The following is a 19546-nucleotide window of genomic DNA, read 5'->3' as shown; positions in this document are numbered from 1 at the left end:
GCACACTCTACGGACACATGCTCAAGATGAGGCGGGTGTGGGGCGGCGGCGTCCGTGGACAGATGCCGAGCCATCGCCGGCATTTCTTTGACAAAGTTGGACGAGACTGGGAGAAGGCATGGAGCGAGAAAGTGACGCCATGGGAGCTCAAGGGAGTGAACCCTTCGTTTGTGGAAGGTCTGGCGAAGCTGTCTCCCCCGTCATCTACTGCGAACCGCCGCACGGCGCTTGTGCCAGGATGCGGATCGGGGTTTGATCTGTTGCACTTGCATTCTCAAGGCTGGGAGCCTACAGGATTGGACATTTCGGCGAAAGCCATCGATATTGCACGAGCGAACGTCGGACGCGATGCCGACGCGATTTCGCTCGTCCATGGCGACTTTTTTGCCACGAGCGCCACTTCTCCCCTTGAACTGGCCTCGTTTGACCTGATCTACGACTACCTCTTCTTTGCTGCAATTGAACCCGATATGCGAGCTGCTTGCGCCGCGCAATTCCATGCGCTCCTTCGACCCGATACCGGTCGACTTCTCACGCTGCTCTTTCCCTTGGCATTGCTGCCGTCGTCCACGTCCCCTTTGTCATCCAACACTGATGGCCCACCATACGTGCTGTCACTGGATGACTACCGCCGCATTTTGGAGCCAGCGGGCCTCGTTCTTGAAGCCACGCATGCCCCTACCCGATCGATCAAACCACGTCGAGGCCGAGAGCTACTTGCAGTCTGGTCACGTCGAGCAGCCAACTAACTAGCAGACTCATTACTTGACCCTTTTACACTATCCATAGCACGTGGTACAAGTGCATCATGCCCCCCGCACATAACGCTGAGTGAGCAAGCTGACTTTGCGGTCGTTGGGCGCGAACGGGCATTGGAGTTTGCCGTCATAGCACTGCCGTCCATGCTCTCTCATTCAGGGGCTCCCCGATATGCCTGCGACATGCACGAAAGTGTCGATTGGCTGGCTGGCTGCCTCCATCGTAGTGCAGTGCCAGAAATTGCGGTTGGTGGTTAGGCAATGGGGTACAACGATATGCAGCACGAGCATGTTGGTCTCGCTCGACGTTGGTCAGCCCATCCAGACCCATTATGGTGCCAGTGCGCAGAAGCACGACGATGCAGCGAAACCGACGCGAGTCCATGCCCACGTCGGAAGCGTTCGAGGCGCCGTCGACTTTGCACGGTCTGGCACCGAGCCAGGCGAGAGAACGTAGCTGCCTTCTACAAGTGTGTCGACCTGTGAAAGGTCGCCACATTCGACCTCAACTTGACTAGGTTTGACTTGGTGTGGTGTTGGAGGCCGGTCGACTCGGTCAGCCTCGCTTCCACCTCTTGGGCTTCAACGCGTCGCGGAAATCGAATCGTACGAATGGGTACCAGCGCACGTTGGAATTTATGTTGAGGGGCGCGTGACCATGTGGACAGGCCGTGCCGCGAAGCACAGACGCAACTTGTCAGCAGGCCAAAGTTGACGGTCGCTACAACGAATGAGGATGCCTTCCACTCCAACGCGCCGCCCCGAGACCAATGTGAATGCATTTTGCGTGGCGGGTCTGCGGTTCATTGCCACCTCTCTACAGTTGAGGAAGAAGGAGCACGTGTTTCATGACCACCCGCGACATGCTTTTCACCTATTCAAATGCCATCGTGACCAAAAGTGCCTTGCCTGCACCCAACGGCTGCAGGTCGCTATGAGTTGAGTCCAAGTCCGTCAAGAAGAAGGCGCAACAGGTCGAAGCATCATCCCATTTAGGAACCACGACGTTGTCGCGAGGACGCTTGAAGACATGGGTTCGAGCGGGTGGTGAAGGAGCTTGGTCAAGCTGTCTGTTCCACGGTTGCCTGCATAAGTTCACGCGTTTTCCTGCGCAGATTCCTTTGCCGACGCATGACCGTTGCATGTAAGAGCTGCACCCTAGTTGGACGACGGCCTGGATCGATGACCCTCGTTAACGAAGAAGCGTGTCGAAATTGAGTCACGCCAGCTCGTTTCTTCTCTCGAGTCGCTGTGTCAGGATTGGCTCCACTCGTCGCTCGCCACGACGGACCTTCCATCAGGGGCCATGCATGCACAGACGGTCCACACTGTAGCTTTCAACTCTAGCGCGATCGAAGCTTACTGGAAAACCTCGAGAAGGTGGACACTCAACTCGTTGTTACGCATCGTCGGCAACTTGACATGTCACCGTGGCGGGCGGTGCCTCGTTCAAAGTTGCGACCAGCTCCACCGTTTGGTTGTACACAACAAACCCTTTGCCCGCCCCGGCGTTGTTGGTGTCGTTGTCCTCGGCGAAGTTGGCCAGGTAGTCGCCGTAGGCAAACCCATCGACGTACAGAAACAGGACCAAGATCAGCCGACACCCCGACGTGATTGCATGGCCTACCCACGACATGGTGCGTCATGTGGTTTCCGACAAAGACATGCATGGCTGTCGACGAACGCACCTCCGTGGCGCAGTGGCCCGGCAAACGCGACCGCATGCCCGACATCCGCGTCGACGACATGGCCCAGCGCTTCAAACCACGTGCCCCCGCCTTGGAACCTATCATTTAGCGACACCACGACACTTGTCACGGACGTGTCGTTGTGCTCTGGAAGGCTCAGGGACTCGTCCACCTCATCGTAGCTGCGCCATACAATGAATAGACGCCACCATGGAACGGACGTACCGCACAATGAACGCGTCGTGAACGCGGCAACGGCTTTGCATCGTCACGGGGTCCATCATAGTTGTGTGGTCCGCCAGAGACGGAAAGCAAGCGTGTAGAAATGGGTACACGCGCGACTGGAGCAACACTTTAAGCCATGGTCGAAGGCTCGGGATGTCCTCGACCGCGACGTCCGTCGTCTTGACGCTCGAGTGGCGCACCGTGCCCCATCGACCATCCAGTGTTTCTCGATGGAAAGCATGGACAATGTCAACCACGTTGGCACATTCGTCCTGCCCAAGACCATGACGAAACGACGTGCCGTGGTTGTTCGCACGTACTTTACCTTGGTCAAAAGTGGAGTGGTCGAGCGAAACACGACGCGGTTGGCTTGCGTGTTGGGATTGAACAACGCCACCGCGCGAGTTGATGGCGGGACGGCAAAACCTTCAGCTGGGAGCCCAGACGCCCCCTGCCCGACCTACATCTCGACAGGTAACACGTCGACGTGGTAGCGCATACCAAGCCAGGATGAAGCAAATCCACGTCGCTGTCGTCGTCCCAGCATTGCCGCTTCCGGTATTGCCTCGCGAGAACAGCCGAAGACGGCACGGCCTTGGCACCGCGACTCCACAATGCATACGCGTTCGTGTGATCGTCCCCGTGAATCTTGACCCAGCCTGTTCGAGTGAGATCGGTCTCTTGAAGGGATTGATGTCAGCAGCACCTGCAAGGTGGTACGCATCCGCGGCGCTTTCTTTACTGCACCGCGTGTCGTTTGGATACGCTTCCGCGACCAGGAGACAGGACTCCAACGCTTCCTCGTACAGGCCCGCCTTGAACTGCAGTCGAGCAAGCGCCAATCGAAGCATCGGATGTTCGTCCATGATATCGATTCCACGCACAAGGATGTCGATTGCTTCGTAGCGCCGGGTCAACGACTCGAGCGTGCTCGCGTACGTCAAGTACACGTCGAGTTCGTTGACAGTCGCGTCATGCTCCCACGTCTCGTCTCGAAGCATCGCACGGCACAGCATGATTGTTTCGTTCATCTTCTTTCGTTCCTTTAGCGCCACCACTTCTTCGGCCGTGTACGTAGAGGCGTAGATGGCATCCGTGTAGCTGTCCAAGAGCTCGGCCGCGTCCATGGCGCGTTGTTGTTCAAGTTTGACCGCCAGTCGTCCGGATGAAATCCGGATAATGTAGCGTGTCTTTCCGCATCGTATCCGTACGAATCCTCTCAACGTTTATACTCTCCTTACAGCCCCATTGTACCAGCATGGGATGTCCAAAACCGTGGTTTGGTCCAGCAACGATCGCTACCACGTCAAGGAGTGTGTCCTACGCAATCGTCCACGGCAAGTGAGGTGATCTCACCGAATGGAACTTTTTCAAAGAATGTTGTGGATTGAACACATTCCTTGCAAGGTAACCATCTACATTTGATCTCGCATATGATTGGCTGTAATCTTAGACATGAGCGCATAGGATTGGTTCAATTCCACGACCTTCCTGCAATCCATTGGCTGAGCATCACCTCAAGGCAAACACAGGTCGCGCGCAAGCGCGGGGCAGCATCGCACACGACACCGCCGCACGCGACGGCTCCGTGAAAACCCGACCGGTGGGGGAACATGGATCGTCGACTCAACGATGCGTTGGACCGACACACGCTGACTTGAAATATCGAAATATTCTGGCCCCAAGAGGTGGTGGGGACGAGGTAAGTGGGAAAGAACCTCCAACATTTAATACCGTGCATGTGCTGGCTGTAGGAGCATGGGACGACCTCATGATAATATTTTGGCTCTGGTTCATTTGGTTTCACTATAGAGGGCATGTTCCGCATGTATATAAATATCCAACGGGCAAATATACGCAATGGAAAACGACGCCCAGCAAACGTGCACTGCCCCTCATTTTCGCTCTCGATGAGTTCAGACTACTCGACAGACGACGAGTCGGCGCCGCCGCCTCCGTCGGCCACTGCAGCCTCGGATCACCTCCCGTCCATCAGCACTGGGTCGTCGCTCCTGGCCTCCTTGGTCAAGGCCAAACCAGCGCCGTTGAGCGACGCCAGCGAGTCCTCCGATGACGACGACGACGACGACCCACCATCGCATGTCCCGTCCGAGGATGACGATGATGAGGACGAAGACGAACTGGAGCAACTTCTCGTCAAGCAGGAGCAACAAGCAACGCTCGGCAATACCGCCACGTCGTCCAGTAACAACGCTGCCAACGACGACAACCTGCGCAAAGTACAAGAGGCCATCCTGACTCTCACAGGTCTGACTCGTATCTCGCCCGTAGGAGCCGAGAGTGCCCACGTTATCCACTTCGTCCACGGTCTGCGAAGTGTGCGGCGACGACACGTCCAACGCCAAGCGCGCGCTTGTGTGTGCACAATGTGGCGTTCGATTCCACCCGACGTGCTTTCGGCAAAAGTACGCCAAGTTGATTCAAACCAACCATTTGAAGAAGTGGTTTTGCCCTGACTGCGAACCGATCAAGAAGATCGTGGTCACACCCAAGGGCAAGGGCAAGGGTGTGCGGCGCTCCGATCCCGCATCGGCCCGGGCAACCCCCGACGCCATCAAGCACTCTCGCACCAAACCGTCGTCCGCCGCGACCTCTGCGTCGTCGTCATCAACCAGCGCCACCGATGAGTCGTACGCGAGGTACGCACAAGTGAAAGTGTCGTCGTGCATGCTTCGGTGATGGAATGCTACATTCGACCGAAAATGTGGGATTGGTTTGGACTCTCTCTGTCCGTCGCGACCGCCATTCAAATGTATTTCTGGTTGACAGACTGGTCGAAGTGGCGCTGAAGGCCGGGCGCAAGTTCAACGGCCTGGTGCTGGAAAAGGGCGAGGAACTGCTGGTGTTGGCGCAGTCGCTCAAGCAGGATGTGGAGCAGCATTTGGGCGGCACGGCCAAGTCCAAGGGTACCAATCGCAGCAACCAACGTGATGACAGCGACGACGAAAGCCAAGATGAAGATCCGGAAGTCGCAGCTCCCGTGGAGAAGGACGCTGAGCCCGATACAAATCTGCCACCGGGGTCGTCGATGCTCCTCCGAAAGCTAGCGGCCGGGTTGAGCCAGCTCGAGAGCCTCGTGTACACGCTGCAATACCATGCCGTCCAAACCGAAGTCGAGCTGATCAAGGACGTCAAGTACCCGCCCAACCTCGAACAAAAGAGTCTGGAGCGCGAGGCCAAGGAGATCCAGAAAGCCAAGCTCAAAGTCAAAACGGGCGGCGGTGCCTCGCGGCTGTACTCGTCGGCGCAAATCGCCAAATTGGAGGACTGGTATGGCAAGAGCAGCCGCCCCGAAAGCTCCGAGATCCAGGCGATGTATCGCATTATCAACTCCCCCGCGTACGCCGACGCCGAGCTCCAGCCGGAAGGCATCGCGGTCAAGCAGATTCGCATCTGGTTTGACAACCGCCGCGCCAAGGAACGTTTGGATTACATGCGCATCAAGATGAAGGTACGAACGAGAGGACATGGGCAGCTTGTCCTGTTGGATTGTTTGTGTGGGCATAAGAACGAGATGGTGTGGTTGTGGCCTCGTGTGGTGCCATGGCTGCTATTCGTGGATGCATGCTGTACCCAGCTCGTTTGTCTCATGGCGTTTGTGTGCATCTCTCGTGGGGGGCACGCAGTCGGTTGGTGGACGTGTCTTCGCGGTGGAAACATATTCTTGGGACGATTCGACAGTCTGTTTGCATGAATATGGATTGACGTTGTCGGTGTTTAGGACGTGGATACGACAGGAATGGACTCGGAGACGGTCAAGAAGATGAAGGCGGCTTACATTGATGAAGCCAAAGAAGTTTTGGAAGCGCGCGTCGCCAAGATGCGGGAAACGAGCACGGGGGCCATGGACATCATGGAAGAGGCCGAGCAGCTCCTTGGCGACGCCCCCCTCGTCGCGTCATCATCTGTAAGTCCAACCATGGCGATTCGTGAATTGGATGGGTTTCAAGAAGAACTGGTCACGTTTTTCACCGGCAACTGCATAGACGGACGACGCGGCACATGCAACAACATTTACACCGACAGCGTCGGCGTATTCGATCGCAGCGATCACCAACAGCACCATGTCGTCCCCAGATGTGAAGAAGCCTGCGAAAGCCAAGCAACGTCTGCGGATGGACCACGTGGCGTCAGTTCGTAAAGCGGTCAAGGTGGCCCGCGAGGCGGGGCTCAGGTGTGTGCTGGTCATTTCCGTGAGTCAAGCAGCTCAGGTGCTTTGAACGTAGCGAGGAAGACGTCAAGGAAGAGCGAAGCCGCGCGATTCAACAGGCTCGCGAACGGCTGTACATCCATGGCAAGCCCGTCGGTCCGCAGCCGCTCAACAAGGACGAAGTGACGCATCTAAAACTGCAGCTGCTCAAGCTCGTGGAAGACGAAGCCGCCCCCGAATGCGTCATGGATATCTTGGAACTGCTCCTCTCGGTGGACCTCCCTGCCCCCGTTCTCCACGATACGCGGCTCGATCGCCAGCTGCGACTCGTGGCCAAGGCGCACCAAGACAACAAGGATGTCGTCCGCCTCGCCGCCAAACTCAGCGACCACATTCAGTCTGTCATTACATCGTCGAGCTCGTCGCTTGCACCCGTCGACGACGTCGACGCTCGCGACGGCGACGACGTTGTAAAGGAAGAAAAACCCGGCAAAGTCAGCCGGGTCAAGTTTACAGTCGACCAGCTCGTCGTGCTCGAAAATGCATTTCAACAGGTACGCGCGCCCGTCTGTACTGTTCGTTTGGGCACGGGCAAATTCAAACCCGTGCGGCTTCGTTGCGCCTACCGGGGCGTGCTGCCCGCACTGCATCGCACCGCTTGGATCCTGCTGTACATGGTGAACATGGAATGGGTGGCGGATGCGTGCCGCGGATGGCCACGTGATTATTGACGTCGACTTTGGTTGTCGAGTAGAATGACTCGCCCGACAAAGATGCGTTGGTCCAGCTCGCTGCCACGTTGAACGAAGCCGCGGTGGGAGATCTTTCGACCCACCATGACTACAAGCAGCTGCGGTGCTGGTTTTACAAGCGCAAGGCTGCGGGCCATCCTCCGAACGCTCTCTTGGCCGACAAGCCCACGAAAGACGACTCGCGCGACCACCCTGCCACAAGTGACGTTGTATGTGGACACACTCGACCTCGGGATTCGTCAACGAAGGGAGTGTAAGGGCCATGCATGCGTAGGACATGGGCGAGTACGACGAGGACGACGGCGGTGTCGACAAGGACTCGGTGGGTGACGACACCAAGGCGGCTGTCGAGGAAGTGGCGAATGCGACCAAGAAGGGCAAGAGCAACGGCCGCATCTTCAACGAGAAGCAGTTGGAACGCATGCATGCGCTGTTCGACACGAGCTCCCGCCCGGCGAATGCTGTGATGGACCAGCTCCAGGACGAACTCAACGAAGGCGACGGCGGCACCATTACGAAGCGCCAACTCAAGACATGGTTTTCCAACAAGCGTGCCAAGGATCGACAAGATTTTGTCAAAGGTAACCGGCGATCCTTCGGTGGGATCTCATCCTTGTCGTGCCATGTAGCCCGCGTGAAGGAAGCGCAGGCGAACGGGGTGGAGAACCTGGAAGCGGTCAAGGAAGCCGCTGACCTAGAGTACCGGGAGCTGAACAAGGAATCCAAGGACGAGAATGGTTCAGACAATGTAAGTCGTCCCGCGTTTGAAACATGTTGAACATGGTGGGCCACCAGGACGAGTCGGACGATGGCGACGACGCCGCGGGAAAGCGCAAGAAGAGCGGCGGCAAGCAGCCGGCCAAGAAAAAGCTCAAGCGCCAGACGTAACCAGCGACACTGTTGAAAACGATAAAGACTTTTGATTGCTTGCTGCATACGTGGCGCCATTGTCGAACGAAAGCAGCTTTTCACCGACACGCATCGTTTCCAGTCACAAAACCATCCACTGATCTCGTGCGCTCCTTCAAAAGCCTCCGTCGAGGTTGAAAAGTGTGACCAAGAAGGAACTCCATGGTGTGCAAGTCCACCCACGAACTAGTGGCCTGTGTTGGCTGCACAAGGCAGAATGGAGTGAATCACATTCGCTTGTGGAAACTGTGCGCGTCGTCACGGTCATGGCGGTGATGCTGCTGCTACTTGGCAACATCAACGCCTCACCTTAACTGGTCGCCCCTTCGATGTTGCCGTCGACATGCTTTGGCCTTGCAACCCATGACCTGACCAAAGAGTCGACTTCCCATGTTGCCGACACAGACATCCACGATGGTCTACTTACAACCAAAAACGTCCCAAACCCTGTGGACATTTCCCCTCGTGCACTCTGCTGTTGCCAGTGAAACGATGCATGCGTCGCCGCCGCCACGTCGGTGGCACCTTGATCGACTTGGGAAACCCCACGGTTTCGACATTTCAAAGGTATACAAGCACTTGATTGGTGAATGTCCTTGGATTTTAGCCAATCCAAATCGACATAGATGAGGAATATTCGAACCCGAAGAATATCTCGCCGACGCGCCGCATTTCCATTGTATCAAATGGCGGCGTGTCGGCCCTACAACGATGGCTCGCGACGGCGGCGCCGTCGCGAATGCGACAAGAAGGGTGCAATAGGCGTACGTGTTGATAAAGGACCTAGTGGCATGGATCTCTGGAATTCAAAGTACGACTACGTTGAAGACGCGGGGAACGACTGGGACCTCACGACCGACAGCTCCGTGACCACGTCGACACCATACAAGCAAACGTCAGCATCGCCGCTGCTTCGTCGACGCCTGTCCGAAGCGCTTGCTCCTGGAAACGAAACGCACGCCTTGTATCATCCCACGACACCCACGTACAAACGAATGCCGTGGAGGGCTCCTCACTCCACGCCAAAACTGGACGACAACTCCACCGACGCAACGTCAACCGCCCATCTCATGGATGCACTGCATGCGTCTCGACACAAGCGATCAACTCCACCGTTCACGATTGATTCCAGTCCATCCACATTCACGTTCTTTGCTGACAATCACCTCGCAGCATGGGCCGACGAAAGGCGGCACCATCCAACGAAACACTCGAATGACTTGATCCCATTGAGCTCGAAGGCGGCCCATACCATCTATGATGGCCGCGTCGCGAAACACAAACGCATCGGCGAGCTCCTCGGCGTCGCAAAGCCACCAGGTCCGTGGACTCATCCGTCAACACCAAGTTCAATGCACGCCGGGAAAGGGAACGGCATGCCAGCGATCCGACATCCTCCTCCATCAGCATCGGCATAACATCGCAGGACACTAATGCTGGTAACTATTTATTGCTCCTGTCCACGACACCGGACGACATTACACGGACGTACGGTCTGCCGTTCCCCATGTCCCGATGGCTACGCCACGAAATGATCGACGAGATGCTCCACGGGCAGCTCTTTTCGACACACTTTGGCATAGTCTTTGACGAATGCTGTAAACTTGCGCTCTTCGTAGTTGGTCGTGAACCTACGTCGACCACTTGTCATATTCTCCAAGAATTTCCATCCATCATCGCCCACGACGTGCACACACAACAGAAAAGCGACACGTACTGGACAAGTGTGGCATATACACGCTGTCGGTTGCCGATCGACAACGGTGCGTCTGCGTTCGGCTGGTTCAGCAACGCGTTTGCAACTGCAGGGTGCATGCTCGGCCCATACGTGGTCATGAGCGCAAACGCAAGGTGGATCACAGTCGGGAGCACGGTCGTCGGGCATGTGGCCGTGAGGAGAGTGACCATCGCGATCCACAGCGGGGCCTGCTGGCTCGTGAAGGCACTGTCCACGGCGGATCGGTATGAAATCAGCGCGGGGGTCTCTCGCTTTGTCACGACATGGTTCACGTACACGACGACTGCACGTAGGGCTTCACGTTGGTCGAGATGCATCAAGCACGCGATGGCGAGGTGGATTGTCGACGCAAACAAGTCGGGGAAGACACTCGAGGGACAAAAGAGCAGCGTGCGTTGCAACAACTCAAAGTACGCACGGAGAAGGTCGGGGATGTGGCTGGGGGATGGCACGGCGTGGCAGTGACCCATCACGTGGTGTCCAATGGCTACGACAACGTGAACGACCGCAGGCGGCGGCGGCGGCGACATCCCACCACCACCACCACCGTACAACTCAACGGCCACAAGAGCACATTGAATCGCAGAGGGACACACGATCGATTGCTGTTCAACCCACGACAGCATCGAGGCAAACTCGGACGATGTCGCGAATTGTGGCGTGTGTTTCATTGCTTGTAGCGTCGCTGTGAATACATCACAGACGGCTTCGATTGCTACGAGTCCCATTCAAGTAAGGTACAACAACTCGGTTTCGATCCAGCAAAAAGTCGGTGTTGCCACGCTTGTTCCTGAACGGGAACAGATGCAGTTGACATCCCACCACGACAAGAAATACTCTCGGTTCACGGATACACACGATTTGTTTCATCACATGGAGTGTTCTTACCGTCGACAGCCAGCGCGGACGACGAAGCAACACGAGTGACGTGTGGCCAGACCCAATTCACGACTTGCTGTGTGAGCGCAGGGCCTCCAGCCACGTCGGACGGTGCGTCCAGGAAGCGAAGAACAGTGCTGAGTGCGTAAAGTTCCATGGGAACCAGCGATGGTGTTGTTTGAGCAGCAGGGTCCGACATGCGCGAAAAGATAGAGTTCACGAGCTGTTCCAACGCCAATCGACCCCACGACGCCACACATGCTACGCGGACAACACCTTCGACAACCCATTGTCGGTCTTGTTTGTCCAAATGGCTAACGTTGGCCTGTCGTCATCCATTCCACGTACATGAAACTTCAGGTTTCGGGTCAACAAACAACGTTATGACATACGTGCAACGACGAGAGAACGGTCGACATGAGGGCATCGCGTCGACTGAGCAGAGGCGTGCAGGACGCACAGAGACCGTTGATAGCTTTGGACGCAGCAGAGCTTGCGCTGGGAACGCTCAGTCCAAAACACAAGTACTCAAAAGTTGCATCCAATAGTGACGAGTCCGATCCGTTCGTAGCCGTCCACTGCGCATTGATTAACGGACCCAAGAGACCTAAATAACAGCGCAAACTTGTTACACGATTGTTCCCTTGCCCCTTGCACATCGATGTGAACTTGAATCGAGAAGGCGGCAGCATTCCATTCGGTAGCAACGATCCAACGGATCTGGAGGCTGATTCCACGTACCAATAAACACGGACGAGACGTGCACGACCGCCGGAGACGACGTGAAATGAGGATGGACAAATATATGGGAGCGACACAAGTCGAGCACCACTTGCTGCGTGGCGTCATCACTCACGAGACGCTGCTTCAACTCGGTCCCGACAACAGTCAGTGCAAACATGGCAGCTTCGACGACAATCGCGTTGGACGTCCTAACGAGCTTGGTAATATCCGCGACAAACGAAGCTTTGAGAAGGTGGTGGATGGCCACGAAGAGTTCGGTGGCGGCCTGTCGAAAGGACGCAATATCGTCTTCGTCGGCGGCGGTTTGCGCGCATTGACGAACGAGAACGTGCAAGAGGCGCCGAAACGTTGCATCTTGGAACGAAGGGTGTCTGGACGCGACAGGGTAGTCTTGGATCCCGAACCACACGTCAAATGTCAGTGTTGCAATTTGTCGTTGGGGCTGGCTCGTCAGATGCAGCTATGAAAACTATAAAGTGTGGAAATCGGTCAACGAGATGAGATTGTATGTACCACCAATTCCGAGAACGCGAGGGCGTCTGGAGAGCCCAGGATCAACCAATCGAGCTCGCATTCGCCCAAAGTGCTGATCAACGTTGTTAGGGCATGGGCGGCATCTACAAGGCGCACGATTCGTAGTCAGCACATTCGATGATGACACGAGCAATTCTATTTCATAGAACCACTTGCAAGAATTTTTGTAAACGTTCATTCGTCCATCCCAATGATCCACCGCTCGCGAAATCCAGCAGAATCATGTCAAGCCAACTCATCACGACGACAGGCACGCAACGTGGACAGCGAAGCCGTGTTCATAAACACCGTGAAATCAAACGTGATGACGACAGAATGTGATTTGGAAGATTGCGACTGCACAGAGGACGAGAACGATGGACAACGTACGGGGGTCATGGACGAGGTAGTGGTGGATTGTTGGCTGGCAAGCCAACAGTGTTGAAATCAGCGCCGACGTTGCGGTGTCCTTCGACCTCGCAGGAGGATATTCGTTTACTTCCAAAGCATCACTTAAGATGAGTGCACAAACGACGACTTCCTTCACCGCGCCTACAAATCACCACCCCACACAGTCATTCCTCGGCACGATCATCTCCGACGTCACTTCAATTGCTACACATAACTACACACTTGGGCCAGCAACGCTATGACGGTTGGGAGCAGTGCCACATGCCCCCAAAAAAAGTACACCAGAGGAGCTTTAAGCCTTCGAGAGCAGCTCGCTTGGAGAACGGCAAGAAGTGTGGTATGCACAACAAACTCTATTCGCCCCAAAAACACCAAAACAAGGCACACCATTGTACCTGGAGCAGTTTGTGCGTGAAGAAGTGCTTGAAGGAGGGCTTGGAAGACCGCGGGCATGTTAGTGAACAGTTTGGCGAGTGAAAACCCCGCTGCTTTTATCCACGCACGGAGACACGTAAGACCGCTGAAGCGCAAATTGGCGACAGTCTCATCAGATGGGTGCAAGGCCACAGTTTCAAAGAGGCGGGAGAGGAAAGGAAATACATGGGTGCTCACGTCCGTGATCTCGAGTACGAGGGTGTCCTTCCTGCTGGGAGGAAGGTACCTGGCAGAAGAGTTCGAGTTGGCGTTCAAGTACAGGGCAACGACAGATGCTTACGAGTCATCCGTCTCGTCCACCAAACTTGTGAGCAACTCGAGCGAGACATGAACGTGCAGAAGGGACGATGACGTTGGAGCCAGTTGATGTTGAGTGCAGTCAGCAACACAACGTGCGCATCCACCGTCAATAGCAAGAGACATAACTGTCATCGCCATGCAAATACGCTTGAGGACCAATGGAGCAAAGCTGAAAAGAGCGAGGTTGGATTAAGGGCAGCGGCGACGAATGGTACCTTAGTTGCCCGCTACGAATGTATTGCAGCAGGAGCTCGACTTGTGACTGAATTGCCTCGTGTTCGGAAGGTGTAAGGCTGAACCACTCTTGTCGAATCTATGAATTCATCAAGCTTGATGCGTCGGCAACAAACACTACCTTGCCATACAACATATTCGCACAAAAGTACTGCGACTGCGTGGGATATCCCTGTCCAGCAGTTGCAGGGCGCATCAGCACGCGCAGTCCGTATTCCCACGATTGCTAGGGATCTTTGGTCATGCTAGACATTTGAATGACGAGAGGAGATAATCCGCGATCACCTTGCATTCGTTCCACACATGCACCAGGTATTCGTTTGCGAGTCGCTGCTGCTCCGGTCCGTCCTAAGAAGCACACAAATCACATCTTCCACGTCTGCATCCCGCTCTTGACGAATACATCCACACGCACTTGTCCATACAGCGCCAGAATCGCATCTTCAAAGAGCTCAAAGGTCACTTCCGCGTACTTCTGCATTGTCGTCGCCAAATCTCAATTGGCATGCGCCGGATTCGGCATATCCGGCTATTCACTATTTATCCGGAAACCCAGGAGGAACTGTTCAAAACTTTTGCGCGCGCAATCGACGCCTTGTAGACCTCCCTTGAGAAGGCATGCTCCGCTAGCAAAGGGACGGCGGCGCGGATGAACATCGCGACGCCCTGCATCATGATGGAAAAATGGTAATGCAAGAGATCTCTCGCATTGATAACTCGTTCGGACAATGCACTTGAGCACAACTTGGCCTACCCTCCGCGATTTGCAATTCACTGTCAAGACGCACCAATTGACTGGGACCACGAAACATGAAGTCGAGCCATCAAAGAATAGGCCTTCCGGAACCTTCGTCAACATCGTGCCCCAGCAGGAGAAGGTAACTAGCAGGGCACAATGCATTCCCATATCATTCATAAAGCGCATCAAGCGAGAGAACATCAGCTCAACTGAGGTATGAATGTATTTGTGAACTAGGGTGTATATCTATGCATTGGTGCCCTCGGCAATCTGCTTCTTTTCATGTTCGGCGTTCAGGTACTTTTCGTACTCTGCTACCTGAACCGAAATGACCACAGCGATGACACCGGTGATCCAAGCAAAGAAGAAGACCCAGTGAGCTGCGCCACTCGTCGACGTCAAGAACACAGACCAAAGGACCAGGATGGAGAGGCCGATCATAGCGCCGAACAGGACAACGACTGTGAGCGGAATGAGGAACAAGTCGAGCCAACTATTCCCGCAGCACACGATATTGTACCCATCCCGAGCGCTCGACTGTCGATGTTGTTTCTTTGACAGCTCAGCTTTCGACTTGCTCGCGTCGGGCTTGTTCTGTGGTGTTGTTGATGCAACCGCGGGAGTTGTCGTATGTGGCGCCTCGGCCGAGTCGGCAGCAATGGCAACATCAGAAGAAGCTTCCGCGGTCGTCGATGGCGCGGGAACTTCGACGTCGATTGCCACCGACGCGGGAGCGATAGGGTCTACCGTCGCAGGGGTTGCCATGACGTGGTAAGTGGGGGAAAATCGAATGCTCGGACAGGATTTATTTTGCTTGGTAAGCTATTATTGGATGCGTGATGGAGGTTTCTATTTTTAGGGAATTTAGATCCTTGCGTGCGGTTGAACAGTCGTTGAGATAACGAAGATGGCAATCGTCTTGGTCTTCCTTCTCAAGAGAGAGAAAGCTCACAACTGTTGGCCTGCTCGAATTTGTTATCTTCGTCGACTCAGTTCGCTCTGAAGGCACGGGCGTCTGATCAACTTGACTTTGCCATCGTGGTCGCCTCGGCAAGCATCCATCAGGCAGAACACCACGATCGTGACAGCGGATCATGCGGGTACTAGCAAGTGACTGAGGAAAAATGATTAACTTGAAAGGGTCAGAGGCACCACGTCGAGACTATCTATGCATTCGTGCCCTCGGCAATATCCTTCTTGGCATGCTCGGCCAAGATGTACGCTTCGTACTCAGCGACCTGAATCGAGATGACGACTGCAATGACACCAGTAAGCCATGCAAAGAAGAACATCCAGTGAGCAGCTCCGCTCGCAGAAGTCAAGAAAGTTGCCCAAAGGACCAAGAGCGAGAGACCGATCATGGCGCCGTACAAAACGACTGCTGTCAATGGCACGAGGACGAGGTCGAGCCAACTGTTGCCGCAGCACACGACCTTGTAATTGTCCTCTTCGACCTCGCTGGTGGTGGACACTGCCCGCTTTGCCGCCGCCTTGGGGGTCTTGACATCTTCCACTGCATTGTAGTTGGCGTCAGATTGGACGTCCATCGTGCTTTGCGATTCCGAAATGTGCGCGAAGGAGTTCTCGGATGCTAGGAAGATGTGGCACGAATTTCTCGTGTATTTTTATCCACATCCATACAAACACCACGTGTATTATATTCTTGCAACAATATCATCTTGGTGGCTCGAATGCGTGTGCAATGCTCGCACATCACCAAACGGGTCAGTGTTGACCGTCCTGGCGCCGATCCCAACGGTTTGATTGGCTGACTCGTCATTCTCGCATTCGGATTGGTGGATTATTTTCATTTTACACCAATCATACTCAATCAAATTGGTGCGTCGAAACATTGATTCTGTCCGGGGCGACGGCATCGCCTCGGACAGCCACCCGTCTATCCAGGCATAAGTGACGTCTATCGGGACTCGGGTCGAGTTGGACCAGAGCAGATACGAATGTTGCGCATCAATAACAAAACATCGGTTCAGCTGTGCGATCATACTACAACAGGGCGCGCAACGCCGCCGCAACCTCGCGCGCCGTGGGCCGGTTCACATCATGGAAGGACAGACACTGATGGGCGAGCTCCAAGATCGCGCTTGGCACGGCGTCCGTGAACGTTGGCTGCAACGCGCCTTCACTGACCATCATGGCAATACGCGCGTTCGAGAACCCGCCGGCGTTCTTCTCGCTCATATCAGCGTACGGCGACTCGAGCGTGTCCAATTCGCTCAGGAACACACCAAAACTGTAAATGTCGGCCTTCTCCGAGTAGTGGCCGCCCGTGAGGACTTCGGGGGCAATCCACGCGACGGTCCCGATGTTGCTTGTCATCGTGTTGTCGCGGCTCGTGACGCGTGAGATCCCAAAATCACTCAGCTTGGCTTCCCACTTGGAGCTCATCAGGATGTTCTTGGACTTCAAATCACGATGGATGATGGTCGGAACGAACGAGTGGAGAAAGCTGAGCGCGTCCGCAACGTCGGCAGCGACGGCCGTCTTGGACGTACCAAAGTTGGATGCACGGGGATCCCATAGGAAGATGCGGTCCTTGGGTGACCGCTTGCGTTCGGCCTTGAGCAGGTCCGTCACGTCGCCGTTCGGCATGAACTCAGAGAGCACAGCCAAATCGTGCAGCGTGGACCACGAGATCCCGATAAACTTGACGATTTTGGGGTGCTCCAGTCGCGCGCAGAGGCGGATTTCGTTCATAAATTCTTGGATCGCGTGCTGGTCTTTTGCCTTGGATGGAAGGAGTTGCTTCATCGCGACGTCGGTGCCATTGCACGTCGCTCGGAACACGACGCCGTATCCGCCCTTGACGAGCAACGTCACGTTCTGGATTTGCTCTTGGGGAATGCGGAATCGTGCCAAGTCCGGGTCGAAACGGATGTCGTCCGCCACGGTGCCTTGGGCGGTGTGCCCTCCCATGTTGCCGCTTCCAACGGTGCGCAAGTTGGGCGTCCCGTTGTTCGAGTAGTACCCAGCGTGACTACCGGTCGTAACTGATCCGCCTTTGTTGACCGCTTGCCGACGGCGATACACAACGACGCCCACCACAATCAAGATGAGCACGACGACGCCAGCACCGATACCGATGTAGGTCGTCGACGATGATGTCGATGCGATAACATTTGGGTCCGAGGGAAACTTGAAGTCGGCGTTCTTGAATGTCGTTCTGCAGTAGTTGATCGGAACAGCAAACGCATTCAAGTTTTGCGAAATGTACGAAGTGTCGGTCGCGCTGTTGAACGAGCACAGTTGGTTCATCGTCTTGTGGTGGTCGAACATATCGACGCAAGCTTGGCAGTACTTTTCCTGCTGCGCAACCATGCTCTGATTGCAGTACGTCAGTGACGAGTTCGACAAGATTGCCACGGCTTTCGAGCATTCAGACTATGTGAATGACTCCGTTAGTATTGTCGGCGACAACGAAGATGTTCTTACCGAGCACCACATCCCAGGAAGTACAGTGACGTCCAGGCGTTTGCAAGTACCCAGAGCACCAGCTTGTGTTTTATACATGAGAGAGGCGTCAATCGCAGCTTTGCACTCGGGGATCTTGCAAAACGCCGCTTGCGCTTGCAATTTGACGGGAGGGTCGAGCGCGGCCGCGACGTCATTACACTTCTTCTCAGCCGCAAGGTACGTGTTCCGGTAACCAATGCAGATAGGGTCGGTGTCTTGGGCCATCGAAGGGGCCGTGAACGCCGCAGTGGCCACGAGAAGCATTGCCGGGTTGCTCGAGACGGCGCGCATCACGAGTGCACTGCTTGAAGGCGTCTGGGCGGAATGCCGTAGTTTCTGCACTGGCTCTTCGGATCGTATGCGTGGCTAAGCCAATCACAGGACAGCCGACGTTGTCACGCTCTCGTTCACACCCATGAATTAAAATAGATTTCGACCTTATACTTGTTCAATGTATGACATGAGTATTTTATGATATGTACGAGTCGTGACGTCTCGTGTTCGTACATACGTACTGTACTGTGGAGTAATAAAACAAGATGTATGTATGTGAACAGTACGTCTACTACGTACGATTGGTGGTCCTGAGGTCGCGATGCCGTACATGTCGCAAGGTCGTGCAAAACAAGAAAATGCAAACTATAATATATTAGAGGATTGATCGCTGGACGATGCATGGTCGACGCCAAACACATGCCCGGTCGGATATGTACGCGTCAATGGCGTAAAAGCGTTGCATGTCGAATTCCTTAGATTTTTAGCCATGTTCTGTCAACCACAGGTTGTCTACATTCTTGTCAGTCTTCCTGACTGGAGAAGGGACGTGATTGTGCTGCGCGCTTCGAATTTATTAAATGATACAGGTTTGACTCGCTGCAACGGTGGACGTCCGCGATTTCTCAAGTTTACAGTACCAGTAGGCGAAATATTTATACGCGCACATAGAAAAATCATGATAAAGGCAAAAATTTCCAAGATAAAAGTGCTCTCCAAATTGCTTCTATCGTGGCATTATACATTTCAAGACAATCAGATGAGAGTGAGCCATTTGTCAGGAGAGTTTGAAATTCACTACTTATGAAGGGGAAGGCGTGGAGACCCAGGGTGACCCATACGAAATAAATATACGCGCACCAACGTTTTAAATATTGTAAATGCCGAAAAACGCATTTAAAATGAAAATCGATGGAAACACATAAACAGCCAATCAAATCCCTCTCATTTGGCGCGATTGTGGAGTCGAACAACGAAACTTGACCATGCCACGAGGTCCGAAGTTGTCGGAGTTGGAGAAGGGCAAGATCATGGCTCTCTTCGACATGAAGTTGTCCATGCGAGAGATCGCAAGACGAATCAATCGATCTGACTCGACGGTAAGAGCATTCTTGGCATCTCCTGACACCTACGGAACCAAGAAGAGGAGCGGAAGAAAGACGAAATTGTCAAAGCGAGATATACGTCGAATCTTCCGCAACGCTCTTGTGCACCGGCTGTCATGCAAGAAGAGTGCAGCGACCTTGACGACGAAAGTAACGGCACGAACAGTCCTAAACGTGTTGACGTCGTCAAAGTTCATCAA

At 54.6% G+C, this 19546-nt stretch overlaps 8 protein-coding genes across 9 annotated transcripts; 4 read left to right on the top strand and 4 right to left on the bottom strand.

Moving 5' to 3' along the window:
- Positions 1-14: 14 nt before the first annotated feature.
- On the top strand, positions 15-806 carry H310_09476 (hypothetical protein). The gene has a single exon (XM_008875560.1). It carries the CDS (start codon positions 18-20, stop codon positions 747-749), a length of 732 nt encoding a protein of 243 aa, XP_008873782.1. The 5' UTR covers positions 15-17; the 3' UTR covers positions 750-806.
- Positions 807-1710: 904 nt separating this feature from the next.
- On the bottom strand, positions 1711-3808 carry H310_09475. Of its 2 annotated transcripts, XM_008875559.1 has the most exons (7): positions 3378-3807; positions 3173-3330; positions 2997-3131; positions 2672-2943; positions 2447-2628; positions 2152-2381; positions 1726-2101 (listed from the first exon to the last, which is right to left on the bottom strand). In XM_008875559.1, the coding sequence occupies exons 1-6, from the start codon at positions 3796-3798 to the stop codon at positions 2158-2160; spliced, it is 1392 nt and encodes a 463-aa protein (XP_008873781.1). In that variant the 5' UTR covers positions 3799-3807; the 3' UTR covers positions 1726-2101; positions 2152-2157. The 2 variants fall into 2 exon arrangements, with proteins under 2 accessions (XP_008873780.1, XP_008873781.1); XM_008875558.1 differs by having other exon boundaries at positions 1711-2381; positions 3378-3808.
- A 713-nt stretch (positions 3809-4521) lies between these two features.
- Positions 4522-8681, top strand: H310_09474 (hypothetical protein). The gene is made up of 10 exons (XM_008875557.1): positions 4522-4911; positions 4964-5331; positions 5462-6143; positions 6414-6599; positions 6679-6866; positions 6919-7396; positions 7597-7803; positions 7869-8175; positions 8224-8342; positions 8390-8681. Exons 1-10 carry the CDS (start codon positions 4582-4584, stop codon positions 8480-8482), a joined length of 2958 nt encoding a protein of 985 aa, XP_008873779.1. The 5' UTR covers positions 4522-4581; the 3' UTR covers positions 8483-8681.
- A 487-nt stretch (positions 8682-9168) lies between these two features.
- On the top strand, positions 9169-9978 carry H310_09473 (hypothetical protein). The gene has a single exon (XM_008875556.1). The coding sequence runs from the start codon at positions 9190-9192 to the stop codon at positions 9919-9921; it is 732 nt and encodes a 243-aa protein (XP_008873778.1). The 5' UTR covers positions 9169-9189; the 3' UTR covers positions 9922-9978.
- On the bottom strand, positions 9825-14246 carry H310_09472 (hypothetical protein). The gene is made up of 13 exons (XM_008875555.1): positions 14173-14246; positions 14043-14105; positions 13879-13983; positions 13739-13836; positions 13504-13692; positions 13184-13449; positions 12768-12929; positions 12378-12481; positions 11862-12324; positions 11513-11727; positions 11130-11445; positions 10221-10956; positions 9825-10134 (listed from the first exon to the last, which is right to left on the bottom strand). The coding sequence occupies exons 1-13, from the start codon at positions 14236-14238 to the stop codon at positions 10023-10025; spliced, it is 2895 nt and encodes a 964-aa protein (XP_008873777.1). The 5' UTR covers positions 14239-14246; the 3' UTR covers positions 9825-10022.
- A 399-nt stretch (positions 14247-14645) lies between these two features.
- Positions 14646-16160, bottom strand: H310_09471 (hypothetical protein). Its single transcript, XM_008875554.1, has one exon. The coding sequence runs from the start codon at positions 15259-15261 to the stop codon at positions 14743-14745; it is 519 nt and encodes a 172-aa protein (XP_008873776.1). The 5' UTR covers positions 15262-16160; the 3' UTR covers positions 14646-14742.
- H310_09470 (hypothetical protein) lies at positions 15290-16162 on the top strand. The gene has a single exon (XM_008875553.1). The coding sequence runs from the start codon at positions 15621-15623 to the stop codon at positions 16089-16091; it is 471 nt and encodes a 156-aa protein (XP_008873775.1). The 5' UTR covers positions 15290-15620; the 3' UTR covers positions 16092-16162.
- Positions 16163-16276: 114 nt separating this feature from the next.
- Positions 16277-18304, bottom strand: H310_09469 (TKL protein kinase). Its single transcript, XM_008875552.1, has 2 exons — positions 17947-18304; positions 16277-17895 (listed from the first exon to the last, which is right to left on the bottom strand). Exons 1-2 carry the CDS (start codon positions 18256-18258, stop codon positions 16501-16503), a joined length of 1707 nt encoding a protein of 568 aa, XP_008873774.1. The 5' UTR covers positions 18259-18304; the 3' UTR covers positions 16277-16500.
- Between the last annotated feature and the right edge of the window lie 1242 nt (positions 18305-19546).

Source organism: Aphanomyces invadans (assembly GCF_000520115.1).
Source record: "Aphanomyces invadans strain NJM9701 unplaced genomic scaffold supercont1.21, whole genome shotgun sequence".
Taxonomy (NCBI): Eukaryota; Oomycota; class Saprolegniomycetes; order Saprolegniales; family Verrucalvaceae; genus Aphanomyces; species Aphanomyces invadans.
Note: the sequence above shows the minus strand (reverse complement) of the source record. Positions and strands in the feature narration are given on the sequence as shown.